Below are 25,532 nucleotides of genomic sequence, written 5' to 3' on the forward strand. Positions count from 1 at the left end.
CATCCTGATGTTTGACCAGCAAAATAAAAGTCTTTCTATCCTGAATTCACAATGCTAGAATAAAAAACTCTCTCAAAGGCACGGACTGTAATAGAGTATAACATCACAAGGTACTTTCTGCTCTGAGTTGGATCAAAGATTTTGACTCAATAGTATGAAATTCTCTCATTTTCTTGCCCCAGACATAGAATGCACCACAGTGCATTAACTTTTCCCAGGCTATTTACTTTTATTGAAATGTACTGTTTGTCTATCACACAATGATAGTGTCAACATCTTTGAAATTATGTGGCAGTGCAAATTTACTGTCTTATCAGTAGCAATATATATCTTGCTGAAATTGAGGTGTTACACAATTGCTTTGTTCTGACTATGCAACCTGAAGACCTATCTTGTCAACTGAGCAATGCTGCAATGAAAATTTCCCCCTCCATTACCATCTTCTCAAGAGGGCAAAGTAGACCAAAATTTTAAGAACCAAACAATTTTTGATACTCCCTAGAACTGCTCTGAGTGGAAGCACAAGTGAACACATACAGGCAACTTAATACCAGACCTAAGAAGTAATTATACTTTTCATGTATATGCATTCATATACATGACAGCACACTTCAAGCTCAACTTTTAATCTGCACAATTACAAGGGACAAAAGGTTTAGTTCTTCTAATACTCACCCTAAAAAAAAAAAAGGAAAAAAACAATCACAAGACTTTCTGAAGATTTTCCTCTAAATGTACACAAAATTTGTAACCATTTTAGAGCAGAAACACTGAAGACAGGCTTGTTCATTGTCTAGGACTCAATTGTGCCAGAAATATTAAAAGTGAGGGGAAAAAATGGCTCCCAAACAAAATCAAGCCTTCACATATCCCATGCAGAACAAGAGACAAAGACTTTATGTCAATACAAAGGAGGTTTCAGTCATTTAACTACTTGTAGCTTCTTCTAACAAACAACTATTAGCATAAAACATCAACTCAAAACACTCTCCTTACAGGCAAAGCCATTACAATTCCATAACTGTGCTTTATGTAAACAAAAACTTGGAGGATGCTGTCACTAAAATCCCTATTTACTAAACAACCTATGACGTGTTATCCTAGCAGCAGTAATTTACTTATCAGTTGGTCATGCATTTTCATTTTGCCTAAATCGAATTTCTAACTTAACATTAATAAAACCAGAGTAACTTTAAGAAAACACATAGGTTTTAAAAAAAGGTTTTAAAAGAAAAGACTGCTTAAAGATTTGCAGTTTGTTTCTCATTAGTCCTTCCCTGCTCCACACAGACTTAGTAAATTAGACCAAAAAAAAAAAGGAAGTTTCTGTGTATCACCTCCAGATGACATAACATAGAAGAGCTACTGGTTGCCCTGACAGTGCAACAATGAAAGGACGAACATTAAACTCTGCCTTACATGAAATTTAAGTATTCTGCTTTGCATTCACACACATTCCAGTTGATGGTGGATAAAAGAAAAGTTTCCTAAATCATTCTGGTTCTTAAGTACTGAGAAACACAAATAGTGTGAACCTTAGTTCTTAACACCTGTGGTAGGCTGATCACACAGGGAGTGTTCTCTTAATATTAAATCTCAATTCACTGACAGTTGGCTCCTACAGAACATCCTGCTTGCTCTAATGAGATGGGTGAAATGGTACTGCAGTGCCACAGAGAGGGGCTGTTTGATCCCTTATCTGCACATAACCCAGTTTATTGTGTTTCATACCCCTTTCAGAAATGGAGGAAGAAGCCCCTGAGAAGCAGCAGCTGCTGCCTGAGCAGACCTAATGACAGAGTGGTATGCACAGATGTCAAACACTGGAAAGGCATAAAGGCAGCACAAGGAATTCAGATGTCGAGGTCTGGACTTTTCAAGTTTCTACTTTTGTTTGGCACAAATATGACATTTCTAATTGTCACTTAATTTATCTTTTCATTTGAGAAAGGCTACTATTGCAAAAGTGAAAAAAATCACAACTAAATACTATCTGATGGATGCATGAATAACTCACATTAGCACAAGGTCTTGGAAAACAACGAGAGAGTAAATAAATACTTGTATATAAAGATCAACAATGCAAAATATACTCTAAGTTTATTTATAAAGTTTTGACCTTAAAATTCCTATGTCTTGTGTCAGCATCCAAACTTTTTTCCCAGCAAAGTTTAGCCAAAGGCCTTAGCTAATGTAAACCTACAGCTTTGCACTTTGGCTTACATTTTCAACACCCAAGACAAAGTTAATAATGCAAAGACTTCCCTCATTTTTTAAAGTAGGATGTTTAATCCAACACCCAGCTATCTGACAACAATAAGTAATTAATTCAGACACTGTAGCTTTCTCTTCTCTCATGAAGAATTTTTAGCCTCTCTGATAAGAATAAAAGAATGGCATTTAAACTTGGTACCAGACATCAGTGGCACATCAGCACAACTATATTTCCTCCTAGTCTATCAGTGTTATGCTCACAGTGAGGTCCAGGGCCTTGTGTAATTGCATGCTACTAATGAAAACCAATGGGCCTTCAATTCTATTCTTTTTAGAGAGCTACTCAGTCTGTATATCCCAGGTAATGTGATAAAAGAGTTGTGGTATAAAAAAATTTCAGTCGAAAAACCAGTAGACCCAAACAGTATTTTCTTTTTTTCAACAGAGGCAGCAGAGTTTATCCTGGGCCAGCCCAGAATTTATTTATTTTTGATGTAAAATGAACCATTGCATCAGACTGTGCACTACAGACATCTCACAATGCACTGCTTCAAACTGCTGAGACACAAAGTTGTAATTGAAGAAAGAAGCTATTACTTGTTTTTGCAAGTTTAAATCTCCTTTTAATATGGATTATTCCAGATTGCAGTGGAATAAATGTATCTTATTTACAGAGTTTTCTTTTCCACAGGAGGCAGTCTGTTAAAGGAAAATAGCTAGATATCCACAAAAAGCTCAAGAGGACATGAATTTAAATAAAGAATTAACTGATTTAACTTACATCCCTTTGAAGAAGAGGCAATACAATTTGGGAAAGGCAGAGACATATTTCTTGCCTTTACACTTCAGTCAACTGAAGATTTAATTTAAATCTTGTTCAGCTAAAGAACTTACTTACAATTTGATAAAACTGATCATAGTCTTTATTCAGATTAATGACTGTACTAGGAGATAAAAGTATCCAGGCACTAATCTTTTCTTATACAGACAGCAGTGAAATTACAAAAAGTATGTACACCTCATCTTAACCAACAACAAAAGCTATGTCTATAAACACATCTCTGTATAGTAATATTATATTTTATGCTGTATTCATAGACATGGGGTTTTTGGTACCTGCAAGTAAGGTTAGGGTCAGCATTCCTTGATAGAAGCAGTTCTACAGTCTTCAAGATGTTTTCCTCTGAAGCTTGTGCAGTACATGCTGCCATCAGCACAGTGTATTTATCTGTTTGGAAATTTAAAGTTAGAAAATTACACATGTAAATGTATAAATACCATGCTAATCCAGAAGTTCCTTTAAAAGACTTTATATTTGCTAGAGTTGTTAATCAGGTTCTGATATTCTAAGACATTTAGAAAAGGCTAAGAAACTTATGTTCCTGTCTGTAAAAGTCACTAGAATTATCAGATAAAACAAAGGCACCTGAGATACTCAGAAAGATGAGAGTGAATCACAATAGTAAAGCATCTATTCCTACTGAAATTTAGAACACTTTGCAAATACCCCACAACTATAGTAGGAGCTTAACTGTGGATGTTTGTTTTTCAAAACACGTTCCACACCAGTCAATTCACTCCCTGTTCCTCCCCTCCAATTTAAGGAAGAAACAGCTTACAGGAAGCTAACTGCAATGGATAAAAAAAGGTGCATGAAAATGTATTATAAACACATAGCAACATCAATTTTGGGGAGAATTGAGGGCCGTACAGCTGAAGGAACAAAGCTTTATGACAGGTCTTAAGGAGAAGGAATTAAATTTATTAGGTTACTATGGTATAGTAGTGGCAAAAGGACTATTAAAAGTATTGTTTTAGATGTAGATTCTAAAAAACATCTACACAGTCCATAAAAATACCAGCTATTTGCTACTCCAGCTTTGAAGCCAGCTAGGTGTTACATGTCACCTTTGCTCACAGATCAAAATTGTACACCATTGCTGTCTGCCCACAGAACACAGGAGATCTCCTTTCCCGTGGTTCACCTAGAGAGATGTGGGAAGTGTAACACCTTGAGGACCCTAGCAAGTTAGTTGGCCCCGGTGTTATTTAGAAGACTGCCATCTGAATAACTGCCCATTTTGCTTACTGCACAAACTTGTTCACAAGTTCAAACATGCCTTCAACAATTTGTTTTAACAAGTATATTAGCTGTACCTACTTCAGACCACATCATCAAGTGTTACAACATATTTTCTAATTTTCTTGTAGAAATTTTAAGGCCGTGTATAATTAACATCTTTATTCTTCAACTGAGGTCAGACTTCATTGTATTTAAACGTGAAAAGTTTGTTATGTACTCTACCCCCTCTGCTCTATTTCTTACCACTTCTTGTCCCTCACCTCCCCAACTTAGTTCTGCATTTAAATTCATTTGGTTCTTTAATATACCATCTTTTAATTTTCAATTACCACCGCAGAAATTATTACTTGATGCAGTGAAAAATTTTTACTCAAAATGTTTAACCTGGTTATCAACCAGAACCTGAACGGTAAGATGTCAGGACTTCAAACAAAAGTAGTGATAAACACCATTAATCTGGGAATGACATATAGATGGAACCTGTAGTTATACTTGTTTTCAGTATTTCAGGTAGTGAAAGAGAGTGGGAAACTACTTTCTGTTCACATACCTAAAGCTCACACATGTGAGCAAGAGAAAGGGAAATAACACCTTAGAACTCGTAGGCTTGTCTTTTGCAGACAAAAACTGCTAAAAGACTGCAAAAAATATAAGTTTATGTTCCTCCTAGCTGAAAAACCCAGAAAATCCAGTGAAATTATTCCTCAAGGATGCAACATCTTGAACCCATCACATAGTAAATGACATATTAGTTCCTTGTTCTTCACAACTACCAAAAAGGGTAAAATTAAATAACCACTTACAAAGAATGACTGAAGAGCAACTAAAGGTGATTAACAGTATAGCCGTTATTAGGACTATAAGCATTAAAGGATAATTATTATAGGATCACTTATGTGATTGCCTGCTGATGTAAAAAATAGCAGCAAGACCGGTGAGATTTAGCACCATTATAGGATGGCATAGCTTTACTGCACATGTGTTCTGACCCAGATCAGTGACTAACAAGACTGCTCCTGGCTGGACAGTACTCTGGTGTCCATATGCCCTAGTTACTGTTTCCCTACACAGTCTAACAGGGAAACAAGCCAAGAAACCTGATCCTAGCAAGGTGCCACTTTGAGCAAATACAGTCACACACTGAAAAAATGCCAAGCATTCGGTTACCTGGAAACTCTAAACTACTGCCCATAGCATTTTTTGCCCCATTTATAGCTCTCTACAGCCATAAACAAGGAACAGGTGAGCTGTAGGTAGCCACAGCTGTAGGCAGCCACATGGAAGTTCCCTGAAGCTGGCTACAAGGACAGTAATTAGAAGAAGGCATGATTGCTTTTGGTGCAGGTAGTCTACTCTAATTAACTGCTAAGAAGTTATAGAAAATTTTCAGAGCCAGATTTGTACCATCTGCATTTCAGTCTACTATTACTACAAATATTGGCAAGTTACTGGAAAATATGACCACTGCTTCTACATACTTGGCAGTATTGTGGGATAAATATTCCAACACAATGGAAGAGAAGGAAAATAACCATAGTTTAAGTCAGAAAAAGTTATTATTAAGCCATAAAAATTGACAGAGGAACTGATATTACTTAGAAGCCACACTTAATTCTTGCAGAAAAATGTGATCTAGTAAAACAATAAAGAACAGTTTTCACTTAATAATAAAACTGCGCTCTAGTTTTAGAGAAGTCCACATTAGTTTCCCATGAACTGGTTTCTGCATGTATATATTTTGTAACAGGATCAAACAAAGGAAGTTTTACCTGTACAACTTTATACTAGAATTTTTGAACAAGTATTTCCAAACACTTTTTAAAAAAGTGCTTGAATTTGGGAGGTGGGGGAGAAAACAGGATGGAGAAAGAAAGAACAAGAAAACCCATCAACGAGTTCCAGATCAGTTCCAAGAGTACAATTTTTATTTTAAAACTACTACTTTTACTTCAAAACTGTGAAAGGTAGGCTAGGTCCCAATTCCACTGTGAACTTTGATTTTTTTTTTTCCCTAGATATGTGAACAAGAGAATAAGGATAGGGACAATGTCTGGTGCTGAGCATTACTGGTCAGTATTTTTCATTCACATCTTACCTATTTCAAAACATGCGTTGGCACCTCTGTCCAGAAGAAGACGCACTACTGCGAAGTTGGCCACACTGGCAGCACACATCAGGGGAGTCCATCCAAACTGAAAGCTAGTTTCTATGCTGACGCCTGTCGAAAGTTGAGATACTAAAATCATAAAACTGCATCACAATAAACACGCTTTTTATAAACTTTACTCTCAATATGTATCACTACAAAGGTTACACCCTGTTTGCATTTCATTCTAGAAAGAGAAATCTCTTTTAGCATTTTCTTTAATACATCTTTATTTAGAACCAGAAAACAACTTGCAAAACTGACATCAGTGAAGTTCAGTTCTCAACCCAAGGAGTTAACTATCACAGAAAGATTACATTAAAAAATCCCAAACATCTAGCTGCAAAAATAATTTCACATAAGTGCACAGAATCACTGCTTTCTCTACTTCTGTGCAATAGCTTTCTTCAATCAAAATGAAAAATTTTGACTCTTGTGAAGCCAAGGGGACTGCTGTGGAAGCAAATTGCTTGTCAGGCAATTAAGATCATATCATCCAGGGTTTCCTGCTTCACAGCTCCTTTTATTCTCTGTCCTGCAAGGCAGTTAACTGGCAGACTTGCATTCAGCACTAACAAAATATTATCTCAATAAAAAGAAGAAATAGGAGACTATGCAAGATTCAGTGACAATCACCAGAATTGTTTGTTACTCTTTGTAATAGCCAGAATGGTTAAAATGGCTAGAAGTGTTCCTGCCAGTCAGCCCAGCCCTTCCAAATTCACAAAGAACCAAGTACCAGACTGACACCTTTCAAATTAAAAATTCTATGCATTTTTGCAATAATAGGAATCATCTTCTCTTCAATCCTTCAACAAATATTACTTCCTCTAGAACAGTTTCCATCGTCTGGTTCCATACTAGTCCAATGGTGACTACAGGTAACAAGAAATACTTCTTTAGAAGAGAGAATTCTGAAAAAAAACCCCCAAAACTGTCCTAAGAAATTTATGATAGTTTAGCTACATGCCTTCTTTTTCATGTAAAATGTGTATTTACTTTCCCTGCCTTGGTACAATGCCAAAGATGTGCTCAGTGTAGCAATATAAAGTCATTAAAGCTGAGAGACTAACAGGTCACTGCCTTTGGATTGATTCTTTAACTGTTTAAGATCACTGGAATTGTAGAAGCAATCAGTAAAGAGGCAGCAATCAATAAAAGCCACGTGTTGAACCATTCTAACACCTGCAAGCCACAGAATTTACAATCAAATCTACTTGGTAATGTATACATAGCAGCTGCAGTCCTTAGTGCCACAGCACACCAGTTTCTGTGCAAGATACAAAACATTCCGTTGAAACCCACACACAAGTTCTATAAGGGGAGCCAGCAAGTGTCCCTTAGCAGTCATATCTGAACTTCCTTGTAGACAAGTCACTTCAAGAATTTAGCAACTCTGATACAACAGCCCACTTAAATAACAGTAGTAAGAAATTCCAAAAAGGTGTCACCCAGTCAACCTTAAGAAATCTCTTTTCCTCGTAAGAAAAGTAGTCAGCAGTCTATGTAACATCTAGAGTTTTTTATTTTACTTTTATTTTAATATGTATCTTTTTTTATTTTAATACATATCTGAACAATAGCAAGAAAGGATCTATTTGGCAGGCATAGAGAGACCTATCACAATTCTTGAGAAGGTATTTTCTTCAATGCTTTCTTTATTCATATAGCAGACAGTATCTGCCATGATGTTGGTGCTCCTTTTAAGTTCTAGAATTAGAATGGTCTATTTGGCAACGGTATGTTGTTTGTCCTGCATCTTTGTAGTGACTGACTTGAAGTACCACTCAGTGTGAAAGTCATAATGCAAAACAGCTGGAATTCCCAGAGGAAGACAAAGAATGGACAACAGAAACAGTAAGTCATGTTGCTTCTTGGCTGCATAGGAGTTGATGACTGAACCAGAAATGTCTCACCTTGGTGACTACTCAGACATGTTATTACTCTCATTACACGAGCTGCTGTTGAAGTAAGCAGCATTAGTTCAGCATTTAAAATGGCCCTTAAGAAAACCTATAAGGCAACAGTGAAGCCCAGAAAAAACACTTTTTAGCAAAAAAATCAGGCCAGATTCAACAGCCAGAGAGAAACAAGCCTGCTACAGCTCCACAACCCAATGTTCAACCCATACTGATGCTGAGCATGTATTCCCAGCCAGCACACACATACATCACTGGCCACAGTGATCAACACAGGCAGCCAGAGCACCCTTGTGAACAGAGTGCCAACAGTCTCATTCTGCCATCTACCTCCTCCAGCTGCTGGCATTACAGACACATAGGCCGTTGACCTCTGGTCCAACTCCTGTGACTGGCACATCTTTCACTCGCTCCTGTCTCTACAGGCACTTGGCCCACAGGCGCAAGGTTCCTATGAGAGCCCTGGGAGTCCCTTCCTCTGAGTCTGTAATTTGTGTTCCTGCCAGCTGGTGGGCTTCTCTGAGACTGTAAAGATGGGCCTGTGATGGCCTATTAGCTTCCACGATGGGCTTGGGAGGAGCTGGGTCAGGCTATTATTTGGGCTCCCCCACGTGCCATTACCTCTGTGCTCCTTTGTAGGTATAAGCAGAGAAGATTTTCAGTCACATGACATCACAAATTATAAGTAGGAGAGAAATCAGACACAACATGCTTTCTTACAATCTGAGTTGCAGATAAATATCTTCCTCTTTAACCAGCAACTGGTAGAAATACGTTCTGGCCTCAGACAAGCTCTACAACAGCAGAAACTCTGTGAAGCGTATGAATAATGGAGAAGCAAAAGAACAGCAAAGGGAGAACTGCATTCTTTTTGTGACTACTACAGTTTCTCCGATATCCCTTTCAGATACTTTATTGACTGTGGCTAATAATTATGTTTTTATACAGAAAAATGCAACCTCAAATTCAAAAAGATTAGCAAGCCCAAAGAACTACAATCTGACTTGCCTACCTGACTCAGGGCTCAAAGTCTTAAACTGGCTGAAGAATTATTCTCACACACCCTGTCCCCTCCCACTCCCATAGTTTACTAGTACTTTTAATTCTCTGAACTGGCCCACAAAAGATGAAATGCACTCCAGCACTCATGCTAAGATATAAGTGGAACAAACTGCTGAATTAAAACAGGAAAGAGAATTTGACTGTATTTCCATTTTTAATTGGCCTAAACTATCATGAGATCATAACTTTGAATTCCATTTTAGGAAATCAAACACATGAATTATATGGCGTTAAGTATTTTAATCCCAAAGCAGGACCAAAATGCTCAAGTCATCTTTGAACCCGCTACTTGCTTGCACTACTGTTTGCGACACCATACTTCAGAAACTTGTTCTTAACAAGCTGCTGTTTTACAGGAGTGAGGAAAGAAAACATTGTGCTTGTCCATCTCCTAAAGGAGCTCTGTAAACCTGCCTCAGCACCAAAGACCTTAAAGCAACATTTAAGCAAGCCAGAAGACGATATATTCTCCCTTTACCTGAAAGAATGGCCCCAATGGTTGCTAGGAAATCCACTTCCAACACAAACCCTCAGTTTGGTGGAGTGTTAGTAGTGAGTCTCCTACAAGCTCTACTGAACAGACACTAAAGGCAACTCTGGAGGCAAGGATTTAATCAGATTGAGCACCAATCCTCTGAAGGACAATGTCACCTTTCTTCAGAAAGACCTCCCTGATAGAGAAGTGTTGTGTTCTACTGTTTTTCAGGACAGTACTGGATGGCTCAAAATTTCCTGTTGATCCCATTTTATATATTCTTTTGTGATACTGCCCTGTTCATTTCAGGAGACAGGAAAGTATACTACATGAATCTTTGGCCTGACCTTATGCTCTTACAGATACCTATCTTCTAGCAGCACACAACTGTTCACTGTATATCAGGCATCAACACAGAAAGTGAACTATTGATGTTTGACTGCAACACAAGCAATTGAAAATGGAGGGTTGTAACAAAACAACCAAGAAGCCTGATGCATAGACATCATCAAAAACTCTACCCATAAATAAGAACATATTTTCTCAAAGCAAGACAGATGTATTTCACACTCGCACTGCACCTATTCTGTTTCAGTCTGTGCAACAGTTTTACTTCATTTAAAAAGAATACCATTTTCCCATCGTAGTGAGAAACAGTAGTCTTCTAAAAGGACAAGTAATGTCATCGTTTTAAAACTCAGAAAAAACCCCCATTGCTAAGAAACTACTTTCTTTCAGCCATAAGACAGATTTTCCTCAGAGAACAAGCTCTTGGGTACTATATTCTCCTTGCTTGCTGAAGCAGAACTTGCTGACAATTATCACTAGGCAGGTCAACTCAGCTATGCAGTTTCTGCCCTGGATGCTTCAATAAATGATCCAGTCCACCTAACACTGATTAACAAACACATTACAGACAAATACAGAGTAACTGAACAGGAAGAAAGGCTTTTGGTATTAAAACAAACTACTTTTTGGTGACAAATGCCTCATAAAGCCTGTTAGACCTTTCAGAATCGCAAAATCTTTGTCCAGTTGATGTTGCCAGGACAGCAGTATCACAGAGGGCACATACCAGAAACTTAACCGTGCTGTGAAGGAGGTAAAAAAAAAACCCAACCAAACAACCAACAAACAAAAAACAAAAGGAATTTCCAAACTGGGGAAGCATTAGGAAAAAAAAAAAGCCAGTCTCCCCTTCTTACCCTCCCCCATACAACCTTCAACACCAGAGTAAGACTACCCACTGAATTCTCCCCCCCAATTTAAGCCACATCAAATTCAGTGTTTGTAATTGATATTTGCCGGCTAAAGATGCATCTGAAAAGAAAGAAACATCTTATTTCATAGTTCACACATTATAGTTTTCTCAGTTTTCAGGGCTTCTGACTGATGAAAGAAACATAATTTAGGAGGAATGTGCTGGAATATGGAATGCTGAGTCACTGAAAAAGTAATTGAATCTTTAAAATAAGAGTTTATACCCTGTATTGGAAACATTCACATATTCCTACATGCACTCAACATGTCATTTTGAAAGGAGAAACCTTAGAATTCTTGCCATGATCAATTAAAAATATTTAACTTTGTAACTGCCTTTTCTCACCTGAGTTTAAGAGTTCTTCAATTAAAGACACATCACCACGAAACAGAGCCTTCTTTAAAGCCTCATTCTTATCTGCCTGCAACATTTGATCCAACTGCTAGATAAACAAGGAAAAGTTAAGTCAAAACATGACAGTTTCAAGGCAAAAACAATATAGCTTCATTTCAATATAAAAGCACCAACGATCTCTGAAAGTGCAGAGTGCAGGAGCGGAGAAAGAGCAAGAAGATAACTTTCCTTCTTCCATCTCTGTAGATCTGTTTGGGGTGTACTGCAAAGCCTAAGTTTTAAAATTAAATTTTCTGAAAGGTTCCATTCTCTGAAAATGCAAATATCTTCTTTCTCAACAGACCTGCTATCCTCCTATGCTGCCCTCAGTTTTTCTTACCAGTATTAGATTTCAATTAAGATTTTTTTTCATCTTATGGCACTGGAAAAACTTAGCAATGCATTTCTGTACCTTTTTTTTTGGTACATGTCACACATTGTGAAGTGTAACATTAAAAAAATATAACTATCAGACATGAAAGTTTGAGATTGGGTCAAGGGAGCTCAGTGACTATCTGTCTGGCCTAAAACAGCACAAGTCCACTGCTGTGAAGGGCTACCCTTCCTCCTAATCCTGTGGTGGCATTTGTGTTGCTGCATCATTAATGATTTGGCTGAAAAATGCCCTCACCCAAAGATTAGTTTATACATCAGATGGTTGCCCAATTCAAGTTCTTTTCAAAAGGATCACAGATTTTTCTCTATCAAAGCTGCAGATGCAGCTGAAGATTGATGCTGGCACCATTTAGATTTGTACAAAACACTTATATACACTAATGATTGGATTATTCACTAGTTTCTTTATGGACATAAGTGAGTATGAGACAAAGTTGTTTTGTCATAAATTTTTAACTCATAACATTATAACTCAGAGTTATACAATTTTCACAGCACACTGTAGCCCATCATTCCATAAACTTTTGTAAAGATTTTACCAAGTGTCTAGAAAACCAAAGGTGAGAAACAGCCAAAAAAATAATTTAGCCCTATTTTCACTCTGCTCAGCCAACAATTTTCAAATAATGGACATCCCTGGATAGGAAGCTCTATTTAAAGATCAAGATCCCTAAACGGCTGCTACAATCTTCAGCCTGAGTACTGCAAGAATTCAGTTACTTCCATTTTCCAATTCCCGCCCCGAGACAAGCCAACACTTAAAACCACTCACGGAATCTCCCTCCACCTCACACTAACAGACACCTCACACCTGTTAGATGCAATAAAAGTCACTTTTAAATTTACCCTCATGCTGAAACAAGGACTCAGGTGTGCTACTAAACGGGAGACAAGTCTTTTAAGTAAACATTAAGTTCTTATGTAATAAGACAAGCCCTTGAAATTCAGGTTTCATTTACTGGATTGAGGGTACACCACCCTGGTGGGAAATGGCTTCCCTGGTGGGAAGCACCAGCCGCACGCTCCTCTGGGACCCACCGCGCTCGGCTCCCTCACCGCCAAGCCGAGGCCGCCCCCCACCCCGAGGCCGCCCGGCCGCGGCTGGCGGGCGCCAGGCGCAGGCAGACTCGGCCCCACCTGCGGCTCGTGCCGCATGATGCCAATGTCCCAGCCGCCATCGTCGCTGTCGCTATCGCTGTCCTCGTCGCCGCCCGCCACGACGCGGGACCCGCAGAACAGCGCGGCCATAGCGGCGCGGCCCAACCTCGCCTCGGCGCCGCCGGGTCACGCGCTCGCGCCGGCCGCTTTCCCGCGCACCCGCGCCCCGCCCCGCCGGGCCCCGCCCCTCCGAGCGGCGCGCGAGAGCCGCCGCCTAATGCGGCTGTGCCGGGGCGGCACCGCCTGGACGGGGGCGGGGGGGGCTGGTCCGTGCTGGGATTGCCGTGCCCGGGCCGGGCGGCTGTGCCGGGACAGGGGAAGGGGTGCCTGGTCCGTGCTGGGATTGCCGTGCCCGGGCCGGGCGGCTGTGCCGGGACAGGGGAAGGGGTGCCTGGTCCGTGCTGGGATTGCCGTCCCTGGGCCGGGTGGCTGTGCTGGGACAGGGGAAGGGGTGCCTGGTCCGTGCTGGGATTGCCGTCCCTGGGCCGGGTGGCTGTGCTGGGACAGGGGAAGGGGTGCCTGGTCCGTTCGTGCTGGGATTGCCGTCCCTGGGCCGGGCGGCTGTGCCGGGACAAGGGAAGGGGGTAGCTGGTCCGTCCTGGGGATTCCGTCACGGCGCCAGGTAAAAGAAACCAATACCAGTGATGGCTGTGACACGGCGCACTGGTGTGCGGCTGCTTTGTGAGTGTCGGGTGAGGCACCAGAGCAACGTGTGAAGTTACATCGCTAGATTTCTGGCTGGCGAATGTGTGTGAATCCAGGGTAAAAGATACGGTTTCCTCTCTTTAATTGCTGACGTCATTAGTACGCTTCTCCAACGCCACGTCACCCGGCAGCAGCCAGTGACGTCACTTGTGTGTATGTACACGCGGTGCCACACAGCCCGAGCCTGTGCTGAGGACATGTATGTGAGAAAGTTGAACAGCAGCCGTGCATAATGACCCAAACTTTCACCCTCCTGCCTGGATACATGGGGCATTACTTTCAATTTCAAAACTGTTGTTAAATTTCTTTCTAATGACAGATAGTAATGTCTCTCATCCATCACAAAGTTCATGTAAAAGTCTTTGAAGAACAAATGAGGAACAATATTCTGTGTTTCAACACTGCTCTTTGAGCTCATCTCAGACCTTGCCCCGGGCTGAAATGAGTTTGGTCACCCACTGACAAAAGAGAACAGAAGAGTACGGAATGATGAGTGTAGAGTGTAGTCCTTGTGCCAATGACACTGTAAAAGTGTAGTTTTGGGAGGTTCATTTTCAAAGTTTCCCTCATCTTGATCAGAAGATGACTGGGAAGCATTTCTTTTTTTTATTTTTATTTTTTTATTTCTTGATGCAATGTGTAAGGCAACTTTTACCATGTTGAGATTTACAGGTTAGCTAGAGCTATGCTTAGAACATACTAAGTGCCATAAAAATTCAACTTACTAAAAAAGAAACCTGCATGGTCTACATATTTCAATTGCGCACACCCGACATTTTTAATAGCTGTGTTTTCTGGATTTTGTTTTCTTGTCTGTTAAATATGACAACCTGTTTGCATAAAAGTATTATGAAAGTCAGATTATTAACAATGAGGAATTGTGGTATAAGAGCTAGCTGAACATTTTAAATGAACTGCCATGAAAGAAACTTACATTTCTGGAAACAATAGAAATGCAAAACCCTTCTTTTCACACTGCCTCCCTAGAGCAAAGGGTGCTAAAATTGAGTCAACTATAATACATACCTCTATAGAAAGACTTAGCTTTATATGCTTATTTTGTCTTTACCTGCATATGCTAAATCTCTGGTTAAATTAGTTTGGTAATGAAGATATAATATTTACTGTGTGTAATAATTGAACACTTATGTAGCCATGTAAGTTGTTATAAAATCGTAACTTTTTTTCTCAGTTTTCAGTGGTTTTGATTACTGGCCTGAATGCTTCTTATGTCACTTTCTACCAGCAGAGGAAAAGTAGAATTTATGGCATTTTTCTGTAGCTTCTTTATATCTATATTGAGTCTACCAGTCTTCAACATTATAGTTTTCGTAACCAAGATCAAGCTGAGCTGTGTTACAGAACACGGACTTGCTAGCAGATTTTGTATCCCCATCTGCTGAACTCTAAAACACAACTGAATGTGGCTTTTTACAGTTGACCCCATATGGTCCAAGAGGGTTGTTTCCAACTGGTGCTGGTACTATTTATAGATTCACTATTTTTAATACACTACCAATTGTTTAGTATTTGACAATTGTGATTTATTTGTCCTAGTTCAGGTTTCAAAGTTGGAGATGGCTGGTTAGTTGGTTCGTTTGTTGTGGTTTTTTTTCCTTTTTTCTGCATTATATCCCGTACAATTTAAAATGTCACAACAGACACTTCAGATGCAATGTGCTGCTGCTGCTGCTTTGCTCAAAGGCCACCACTCTTTACGAAGGTCATCTTCAGTAACAGACCTAATAGTCCCTAGTATTAAAAAAACCCAAAAACCCTTTCAAAAGCTCACAGTGCAGAATAACCTTGCAGCCAGTGTACCCAATACCTGTTTCAAATGTGAACAAGCCAACTGTGCAGAAGCTGGTAGCAGGTGATCTCTCCTTGTGTGTTTGCTTGGAACTATAAATCAAACATTATTGTTGATGTAGACTCTCCCACTTCTTTTTCACATTCTTCTTGCTCCAACTCATTTGTGACCTTGAAGTCTATCTTCATTTTTCAGCTAGGCAGACTTACTTTCATTGGCAGTGTCTTAAGTACTGGCTGTCATCCATATTTGCCAAATACGATGGTGATGTTTTTACTTACTCTGATAGGAACAGTTCCCACCTTCTTTTCCTCGTTGCTGTGCAGTACTCATTTTACATGCAGGAGACAATTATAGAACGACTCAAGCTGGGAAAATATCTTAGAATAATTTCCTGTATCACAAGGGGCATCAGAACGAGCATTAAAAGCCTACTCTAAAATAAGTACTTAATCTGTGTGTAGCCTCTCTCTGTGTACTTGCACGTCAGCCTACACTAAACATACCTGTTAAAAATACAATGTCTAGTAAGGACAGCATACACTGGATGCAGTAAATAACAGTATTTTAAGAACCTGGTTTTGCTCTGAATAATAGAACTTCCTTAATATGCTTCTCATCTCTCTTTAGCCACCCTCCTTGCTGGCCATATTTGCATTTTTTTTATCCATCAACTGGCTTTTAATCTTTTCTCATTACTTCTGGTATTAAATAGATTTCATTAGTTGAATTTCTTATGTATTTTTATCTATACCTCGTATGTTGTCTCACCTGGGACAGATATATGCGTAGCTAAAAATTTTTATTCAAACATGGTTGCCAGAATATTGCAGAATATTTTAACTGGTTCAGTTTCATGTGTTTCAGACCAAAAGGCTGAATCAGCAAATATGTAATGATGTTGATATTGGTAAAGTTCTTGGGAGGAGAATGAGAATTGGTAAATGTTTGGACTTAGAATAGATGGAAAGCATTTAATTTCAGCTGTTTTGCTTATAATTCATTTTTTACAGCTGTGTTCCTCCTGTCCACTTTGCCAAATCTCTCTGGATAGTACATGATGTAAAACTTTCAATCTGCTGCCAAACACTTGAGTATAAATGGCATATGAACTGTTTTTCTGTTCATAAAATTTTTTTTCTGCTAGAGGAATTAAACCATAGTCAAAATGAGACTCCTTGAACTACTTAGTGAGGAATTCATGGTCATGAGTAAATCTGAATCCTTTTCAGGAATTGCTAGGTGCTGGTGTCATGAAAATATTTCTTATTATCATAGTAATGTTAGACAAATCTAGAACAGGAAGTACAGTGTTGAAGATACTTTCTTTTTTGTTTTTTTCTTTTTTTGTTTTTTTTTCCTTAGTGTCAGTAAGGCAAATTTGTAGCTTCTTTCCATATAGCCTGGAAACTTTAGTCTGTGTAGCAAGTCCATGTCAGAATAATTCCTGATGTTACTAGATGTAACCTCTCAGTTAAAAATTCCTCATTCCTCCCCTATCTCTACTCTGTTATACACTATTTCACCCCCTTAATCTTAACTGGCAGTACTCCCACTTCGTTATCATGTTGCTAAATGGTGAGTACCTTCTTGTTTCAGCCTATTCACTCTTTGGTGATACTCAGGCAGCCACTTCTGCCTCTTAGAAATTCAAATGTTTGAGTTTACTAATGGCTGTTTGTTTATACACTCAGGTGGTGTTTTGAGCTTTCTACACTGTTTACTTCTTATTCTGATATAACAGTTTATCTTACCACTTTTGTCAAGATGGAAGATTATCCACATATTTCAGTATTTTCACATATATAATATTTTTATTACTTGCCACATTCTTATTTTGCTCTGACCAATTGAAAAGGAATATGATTTCTTGGAAAAGAGACTGAATCAAAAGCTGGTTTTGCTTTATCATGTTTTGTGGTTCGTGTTGTTTTTTTTCTTTCGTTAGCAAAGCATGCAATCTAATTGTCATTTCTGCATACTGAATGGCTTTGCTATCATAGGATAACCATAAGATGTTAAGTCTCTGGTTATCTCTTACAGCTGCTGGGACTGCTCACCAGTAATCTCTGAGCATTGTGACAACTCCCACACATATATCATCTTCCTGGACTTGTTTTGTTTGAGTTTATTAAATCAGGATGGTATTTTATATTGTGGTCTGTAATTCTGACTCTCCACAGTGATACTAGTGATTCAGAGCTCCTAAAACTTCACAGTTTCTCTTCTGAGACCAACTGTTCTGCCTCTCACTGAATTCCTACGATACGCTAACTGGACTTTGCTACCGATTCCTTTTACCTCGTTCATCTCTTCCAGCAAAGTCAGTATCTCCTTTACATCTGCTTTAAGATCTTCTCTTCAAGGGTAATTGTGGTACCATCCACATCCCCAGTGAGCTAAAATTGTTACAAATGCCAAAAGCTGGAACATACCGTGCGGGCAAAACATCCAAAGATGTTATTTTCCAGCTCTCTTATACTTGCATTCTTATGCTAGCACCAAACTTATGTGCAGAAGTGTCTAACTGTGGAAGAGACTTTTATGATCATTTGACGTACTCCGTCACAGCTGGCAAAAATAACAGGAAGCCATAAGTCTTCCTTATTGGCCAGGTGGGAGCAGTTATGTACTGGGGGTGCCCTGACTGTTTTAGCTTGACAGCCGGCTGAACGTGAGCCAGCAGTGTGCCCAGGTGGCCAAGAAGTCCAATGGCATCGTGGCTTGTGGTACAAATAGTGTGGCCAACAGGACTAAGGCAGTGATTGTCCCTTTGTACTTGGCACTGGTAAGGCCTTGCCTCAAATCCTACGTTCTGTTTTGGCCCTTCACTACAGGAAAAGGTGCTGAGGTGCTGGAGCATGTCCACGGAAGGGCAACAAAGCTGATGAAGGGTCTGGAGCACAAGTCTGATGAGGAGCAGCTGAGGAAGCTGGAGTTGTTTAGCCTGGAGAAAAGGAGTCTCAGGGGGGACCTTATCGCTCTCTACTACTATCTGAAAGAAGGTTGTAGCCAGGTGGGGGCTGGTCTCTTCTCCCAGGTAACAAGTAACAGGATGAGACGAAATGCCCTCAGGTTGCACTAGGGAAGGTTTAGGTTAGATATTAGGAAAAATTTCTTCACTGAGAGGGTAGACAAGCATTGGAACAAGCTTCCCAGGGAAGTGGTGGAAACACCATCCCTGTAGTGTTCAAAAGGCATGTGGATATGGCACTGGGGAATATGGTAGTGGTAAACACTGATTTGTCAAGGTCTCTCTGCAGGGCCTCCCTGCCTTCAAAGGAGTCAACAGCTCCTCCCAGTTTTGTGTCATCTTCAAATGTGCTTAGTATCCCTTCCAGTCCTGCATCCAAGTCATTTATGAAGATGTTGAAGAGCACAGGGCCTATGATGGAGCCCTGTGGAACCCCACTAGTGACAGGTCACCAGTCTGATGTTACCCCGTTCACTGTTACCCTCTGTGCTGAACCCGTGAGCCAATTGCTCACCCACCACATGATGTGTTTGTCCAGCTGTGTGCTGGACAGTTTGTCCAGAAGGATCCCGTGAGAGATAGTATTGAAAACTTTACTGAAATCCAAAAAGATTACATCAACTGGCTTCCCTTGATCAACTGGACAGGTTTGATAAGCAGGACTTTCCTCTCATGAAGCCGTGCTGGTTGTGACCAATGACTGCAGTGTCTTTCAGGTGTGTTTCAATACCTGCCAGAATAATCTTCTCTATAACTTTAGCAGGCATTGAAGTGAGACTGACAGGCCTGTAGTTTCTAGGGTCTTCCTTCTTGCCCTTATTGAAAATCATGACAGTCTAGTCAGCTGGGACCTCTCCGGATTTCCAGGATGACCACCAGTCTTCACTTGGCTCACAAGATCCACTCTGTTGACAAGGAGCAGATCAAATGTAGCTCCTTTCTGAGTTGGCTCCCTTAGGACCTGCTCCATAAAGTTGTCATCCAGGTTTTTTTAGGAATCTTCTGGCCCTGGTTCTACCACCTGTGTGATGCTCCGAGTTAATTTCTGGCAAGTTGAAGTCTCCCATAAGGACAAGGGAAGTTGATTTGGAAGTGTCCTTTAGCTCCTCAAAGAATAAGTTGCTGGTGTCATTGTCGTGGCTGGGAGGTCTATAGCAGTCTCCCACGATGACACCTGCGTTATTTATTTGCCCCTTGATTCTTATCCAGAGGCTCTCAACTGTGCCATTGCCAACTGTGAGCTCCATACATTCAAACCCTTCTATTACATACAGTGCCACCCCTCTACCTCTTCTGCCCTACCTATCCCTCCTGAAGAGCCTGTAACCATCCAGCAGGCCACTCCGGTCACAGATCTCGTCCCACCAGGTTTCACTTATGCCAGTGATGTCAAATCTCTTGGACTCACCTAGAAATAGGATTTAGTCTTGAGTTTGATATATGGAGATATTTAGGTTTTCGTTGATTTCCATAGAAGCCACAGATGCTTGCACATTAGAAAAAGAATTTAATACTATATAGGCAAGAGATGACTTCTTTTCCAGTGATCAGCATGGTACCTGTGCATACCCTACCTAATCTGTTAACTTTGGCCATGCATCTTGAGCTCTTCAAATTAAAGCAACTATATAATTCTGAGATACTAAATTAAATGCACTTTTTTAGCAAGTACTAGCTAAGAACCTGTTAAGAAGTAACATAGATTTCTCTGGAAGTGTATTGTACTAGGCTAATACATGACAACACATTCAATTCTAGTAACATTAAAAAAAAGTTTTAACAGTTTTGTTGTTATTTTCTAAAACATTTACCAATACTGGAAAATTTTATTTTAAGGGTCTTGTTCATATTAGACCCATTCCTGTTACTGTGGTATGACAAAACTCACCTGTACTGCTTTACAAATTGGTTTTGATAAAGGTGATGTAATTTGAAGTTTGTTACTCATTTCTTAATGAGATAAGTTGGTCTTAGGCCTGCTTACAGGGAAGTCATGATTATTATTAATTTTAATGCATGAGGTATATAGGTTGTGTGATGTAGTGTTGTGTTGTAGTACAACAGTCTAAAAAAATACACTATATCTTTAGCCCCTAGTGCAAAAAGTGCCAATATCTGAAGCCACTGGAAGTTTGGTTGTCAGCCTGGGAGATGGCAATAGTTGGCACTCCAGTAGTTAAGAACTCCAATTCTGAGATTTGTTTTCTGTCTTTATAGTATGATTGTGCCACTTTCTCATCTTCAGTCATAGGAAACATTACACTATATTACACTCACTCATCCAGAGCAGCTCATTACATTTCTGCTGCTTTTTTTCACCCTACTAGTTGTTTGTTTAAAAAAACAGTGAGGAATATTACGTATCTGTTAGTCTTTTACATGTTCTTAAGTGTGTGTACTTTTGTACAGTGGTCTAAAATCATCAATGTACCTGTTCAGAGATAGAGGACCAAGAAGACGCATCATTGGAGTTCTTATGATCTTGGGCTAGTAATTTCTTTGTAGCAAAAATTAGCTAGTGCTGAAACTAACTCTTGAAATTATACACTATGTATATGTTTAGGTGGTAAATATGGGAAAGTTCCATGTTTCTGTAAGCCTTGACTCTTTTAAGGACTCATTTTGATCCTAATCAGTTTAAGTTAGGGTTTGTCTTTTTTTGTCTGTATGTTTGGTGTTCTATACCAAGAATACATGCTGGAAAAAAGCGTTTAATATGACAAACCTCATCTAAACCTCATCTACCTTACCTAAACAACATAGCATGATTATTTACAAATAAACTTGTAGACAGCAGCGTTTGCTGATAGAAACTAATTTTGTAAGTAATTAACGTGACCTTTTAAGAATATCTTAAGCTTAAAGAGTGTTAGCCTGGAAAAAAGGAATTAGATTTCTCCATCACATCTGGAAGCGGTGTTAAGGTTGTTTATGCTTGCAAATAATTTAGAATTAATTTGTCTTTTTTCTTCTGCTTGCATTGTTTCTGCTTTGGCATGTAAATATGACTTCTGTTTAACATCTGCTTGTTATTCAGGCCTTTTTATTTATGTGCATTAGCAGAACAGTCTTTTGTTTTACTTGCCCTTGACATCTGCTGATCTTTTTGCAACACATTCTAATATTATAGCTTTGAGATTACAAAGCCGAAAATCATTGTGTAGAAAAGACTATATCACAGTCAACAACAAAGAGGCATGTCATGTCATGTTGTGGCTACTAACTGACAATCTTTGAATGCCAGAGCCCCAGATAACACAGGGACCATAATGTGTACCAGTAGGTTTTGAGTATGTATATATATTCGCAGCATGTGTCATTACAATTCTGCCTTTTGAATGCTTGTTTTGATCTGTCAGAGTAACTTTTGTCTTTCCTGAATTGGTACCAAGACATTTTGCTTTCATCTCTTGTCTAGATCTGTGAGGCAAAAGGTGATGCAGTGAATACAGTGTCAGGGTAAGAAAAATAAATTTCCAGTTGAGAGGGCATGGAGTGCTTGAAGGGCAGGATCCCTCCGAAATGATAGTTCCTAGATGGTTTCTAGTGGGAATGCTTGGTTCTAGTAGCCATATTGTATAATTTCAGACTCTTCATTTTTATTTGATGAAAAGCAATAAACAATCCTTTTGGATCAAGGAAAATTTTCTTGTTTGTAATTTCTACTGAAATAACGTAGTTTATGTGAATACTACCAACAAAAAGTCTTCTGCCTTGTCTTGCTCAAGCAAATGGCCTCTTTTAGGCAGAGGCACATAGCTTAAACTCCTACACAAATTCATTTTGTCTAGATGTCTCTGAAATTTAGAGTCATTGACGAAAAAGTTCACAACCTGGGAACTTAGAGAGAATGTAAAGAATTTCTGAGGAGATGATGAGTAGTTACCCATCTACCGATTTCCTTTTACCTTCTGCAGCAAGGCCAGGGAGTGAACGAAGTGTTGTTGAGCTATGGCCATATCCACATTATGCCTGTAGCTCCATGCAGCTCATATCACTTGAGCAGTCTCTATATTGTGTATGTGTGTGAAAATCCCATCTCCATTTGGAATCATATTTTGACATTTTTCAGAAAAGTCCTGTTATTATGTTGTTAATTTAGTAAATGAAATATATGAAGTCAGTAAATTGAGATGTGATGGGCTAAGTCTGTGCTTTAATGGGTGCACGCTTAAAGTTTTTGGATTTGTGCCAGGAGTAAGAATGAGACCACGTCTTTTTGTCTGCATGTGTTGAAGCTTGTAATAAGATTTCATCTGAGGATAGGGATGGGTTCATATGCTTGACACAATGTCACAGCTGATTCAGGGGAAGAATTCTCAAAATATGGTGTTAACTTGTCATAACAGACCTCAAGAAATCAGTTAGCCCAACCCTTGCACTAAAACAAAATGGAACATACCTAAAACTTTCTAGACAGATATTTTGTGTGGCTTGTCTTGAGAGGGAGACTGCAGACTTTTCTGGTCCTCTATTGCAAGTTATTGTAGTTCTTGTCTTTGATAGATAGGAGGATAAATTGTCGGTTTTAGATGTATTTGAAGATTTGGGTCTTAGAGGTTACAAAAATTAGCACATCACTCTTTAGGTCTTTTCCTACGCCACAGTCTTTGTCTTACATTGTGCTGCCAAATAAACGGATTCAGGGTCTGAGCTATAACCCCAGTGCCAAATGTAACAGTGTAACTGCCTTGTATGGTCTATATTCCCCACTTGTGTTAACACATTTCACAATTCCATTTTCATTTTTGCCCCAATTTGCTTTGCTAAATTGTTGAATCCGGGTTCCTAGATTAATTTTCCACAGAACTAGTTCTGTATTTGTGCTTCCTATTTGTGCCCTTGATAGTTTTTTTCCTTCCTACTTGGTGTCTCGGTCTTGCTTTATTTCACATCACTTATATGAAGTCCTTTGCCTTGTGTCTGTTATGTATAATTTCACGCAGTTTCTCCTCTTTATCAATAATTTTGCTCGCATTACATATTTATTGGTAATTTTAGACATTCAAGGGTTGCTACAGCGATGATGGTTTTGTAAATGTGGAGGAAGCATGTGGCTCAACACCATCAGTTACACCTTAATTTGTTCTTTAATGAAAGAGGCAATTTCCCAATTTATTACACCAGTTTTACAAAGATATAACTATACAAGTGCAAAAAAGCCATTTGGGCTACAATACTAAAACGGACTTTGAAATATCTGACTTCCTATAAATATACAAAGTTTAGGGAGGACTGTTGGACATTTTTTAAAGTTTTTACAAAGAGAGAAAATGCATGTTTTCAGACATGAGTGCATAATGGTGATCACCTAAGATATTTAATGCCTGGTATGTTACCAGCAGGTGCCCTGAGGAACTGTGTTAAATTTGAGCATAAAATGATCAATACATATCCTGGTTTGGAGAGTTTTTCTGCAAAACAGTAATAGTGTATGTTTTGTTGCTCTGTTATTGGAGAAGACCTATGGGAAGCACTACTTTTCATTGCAGATAGGTTCTACTATAGGATCAAGCAATCCAAACATCTAATTGCTCTGTTGAACTGTTACTCTTGCTGCTGTACTTGTTGTAATACTTTTGGGAGACTCTATTTAAGCTGCAACTATCTATTGAAATAGTATTAAAAGATTTCAAACAGGTGAAGGTATAAGAAAGAATAATACTTTTTCCCAGAAAACCTGAGGAATCAGGAATAATTTTATACTGAGCCTTCTAAGAAGCAATGAGTAATTATTAAGCCGTTTCTAGTGATACAGTTAGTGATCAAAACAGCAGTGACAAGGGTATAATGCGAACAGTGGATTAAGTATAAAGAAAGGCACTGTTTTCCATTTGGTAATATAGTGTTCAGTTAACAGCATTGAAACTGCTATTTGAAAATAAATTTAATTAAAAGCATGGTACATGGGAGTAGTAGGTGTAATTGATGCAGGGATGATTAAAAGGCAAAAAGGAGATTTTTCTATTGATCAGGCTGGGTTTTGCATTATCTGCTTTATATGTTACTGAGTTGCAGCAGAAACTTAAGAAACATCCCGTTTGGTTCGGTTAGGCTACTGTTTTACCTTTCTCTGCCTTCATTCTTTCAGCACTAAAAAAAATACATATGTAAAATTGCAGGAAGTAGGATCTAAGGACCCTTTTTAGATAAATGATATCTGGAGCATTCTGGGTTTTGCAAGCCTGTGATGGGTGTGGATCCTGGGTCCGGTTTGGCTGAATGATTCAGAAAAAATGCCAACCTCCTAGAAGAACACAAAGGATTTTTTTTTTTTTAGTAGAAACTCAGTGCCTGAAAATCATGGATTAGGCAGGGAAATCTCACCAAGCAGTTGCTCTCTTGTTGGGGCAGCACTGATCCACCCATTTTAATTTAATTTCCCCATGAATATGTTCCTAGGGTATATCCCAAGTGCGAATGAATTGGTCTCTATGTATTTACAACTTGTATATCTACACAGAAAGTTTTAACACCCCCTTCTTATGAGCTGTTATATGGAGGATATTCCTTCTTCAGTGCTTTATAGATCAACCTTTTATTCTAATGTTAAGAAGGTTATTGATGGGGGTAAGCTGTCTGGATGTGTTAAGTTACGCTTTTGGTGTTTGCTTTTAAAAAGGCTGCCTTTTTGCAACGCAATTTGCTGTTCCTGTCTGTGGAAGCAGAGTGTTTGTGACAAGCTATCAACTCAAGCTCACTGGATATAGAGAATGTGTTAGGGTGTAGGCACTTGGTGTTCTAGCCTGTTTTGAGAGTGATCTTTCCCCCAGGCATTAGTAGTAGAATAGAGACATTTGTAGTTAGACAAGAAGGTGTTTGAATGGTAAAGAAATGTCTTATGGCTTAGGAAAGCTGCCTCCTCATATGCTCAGTATTCAGAATTCCTATGACATTTCTCAAGACAGATATCTTGTTTTCTATTTTAGTGTTTGG

At 39.2% G+C, this 25,532-nt stretch overlaps 1 protein-coding gene across 2 annotated transcripts in view; it reads right to left on the bottom strand.

Annotated features, from left to right (window-relative positions):
* ASZ1 (ankyrin repeat, SAM and basic leucine zipper domain containing 1) overlaps positions 1–13,210 on the bottom strand; it is a 38,394-nt gene extending 25,184 nt beyond the window's left edge. For both annotated transcript variants that reach the window (XM_039381007.1, XM_027731090.2), the window contains exons 1-4: positions 13,087–13,210; positions 11,506–11,602; positions 6,393–6,515; positions 3,331–3,442 (exon numbers count right to left, since the gene is read on the bottom strand). In XM_039381007.1, the coding sequence (XP_039236941.1) occupies positions 3,331–3,442; positions 6,393–6,515; positions 11,506–11,602; positions 13,087–13,197 (443 nt within the window). In that variant the 5' untranslated portion in view covers positions 13,198–13,210. The remainder of the gene's footprint in view (positions 1–3,330; positions 3,443–6,392; positions 6,516–11,505; positions 11,603–13,086) is intronic.
* Positions 13,211–25,532: the final 12,322 nt, after the last annotated feature.

Source organism: Pipra filicauda, unplaced genomic scaffold (genome assembly GCF_003945595.2).
Source record: "Pipra filicauda isolate LSUMZ 115617 unplaced genomic scaffold, ASM394559v2 scaffold210_size2929891_pilon, whole genome shotgun sequence".
NCBI classification, from domain to species: domain Eukaryota; kingdom Metazoa; phylum Chordata; class Aves; order Passeriformes; family Pipridae; genus Pipra; species Pipra filicauda.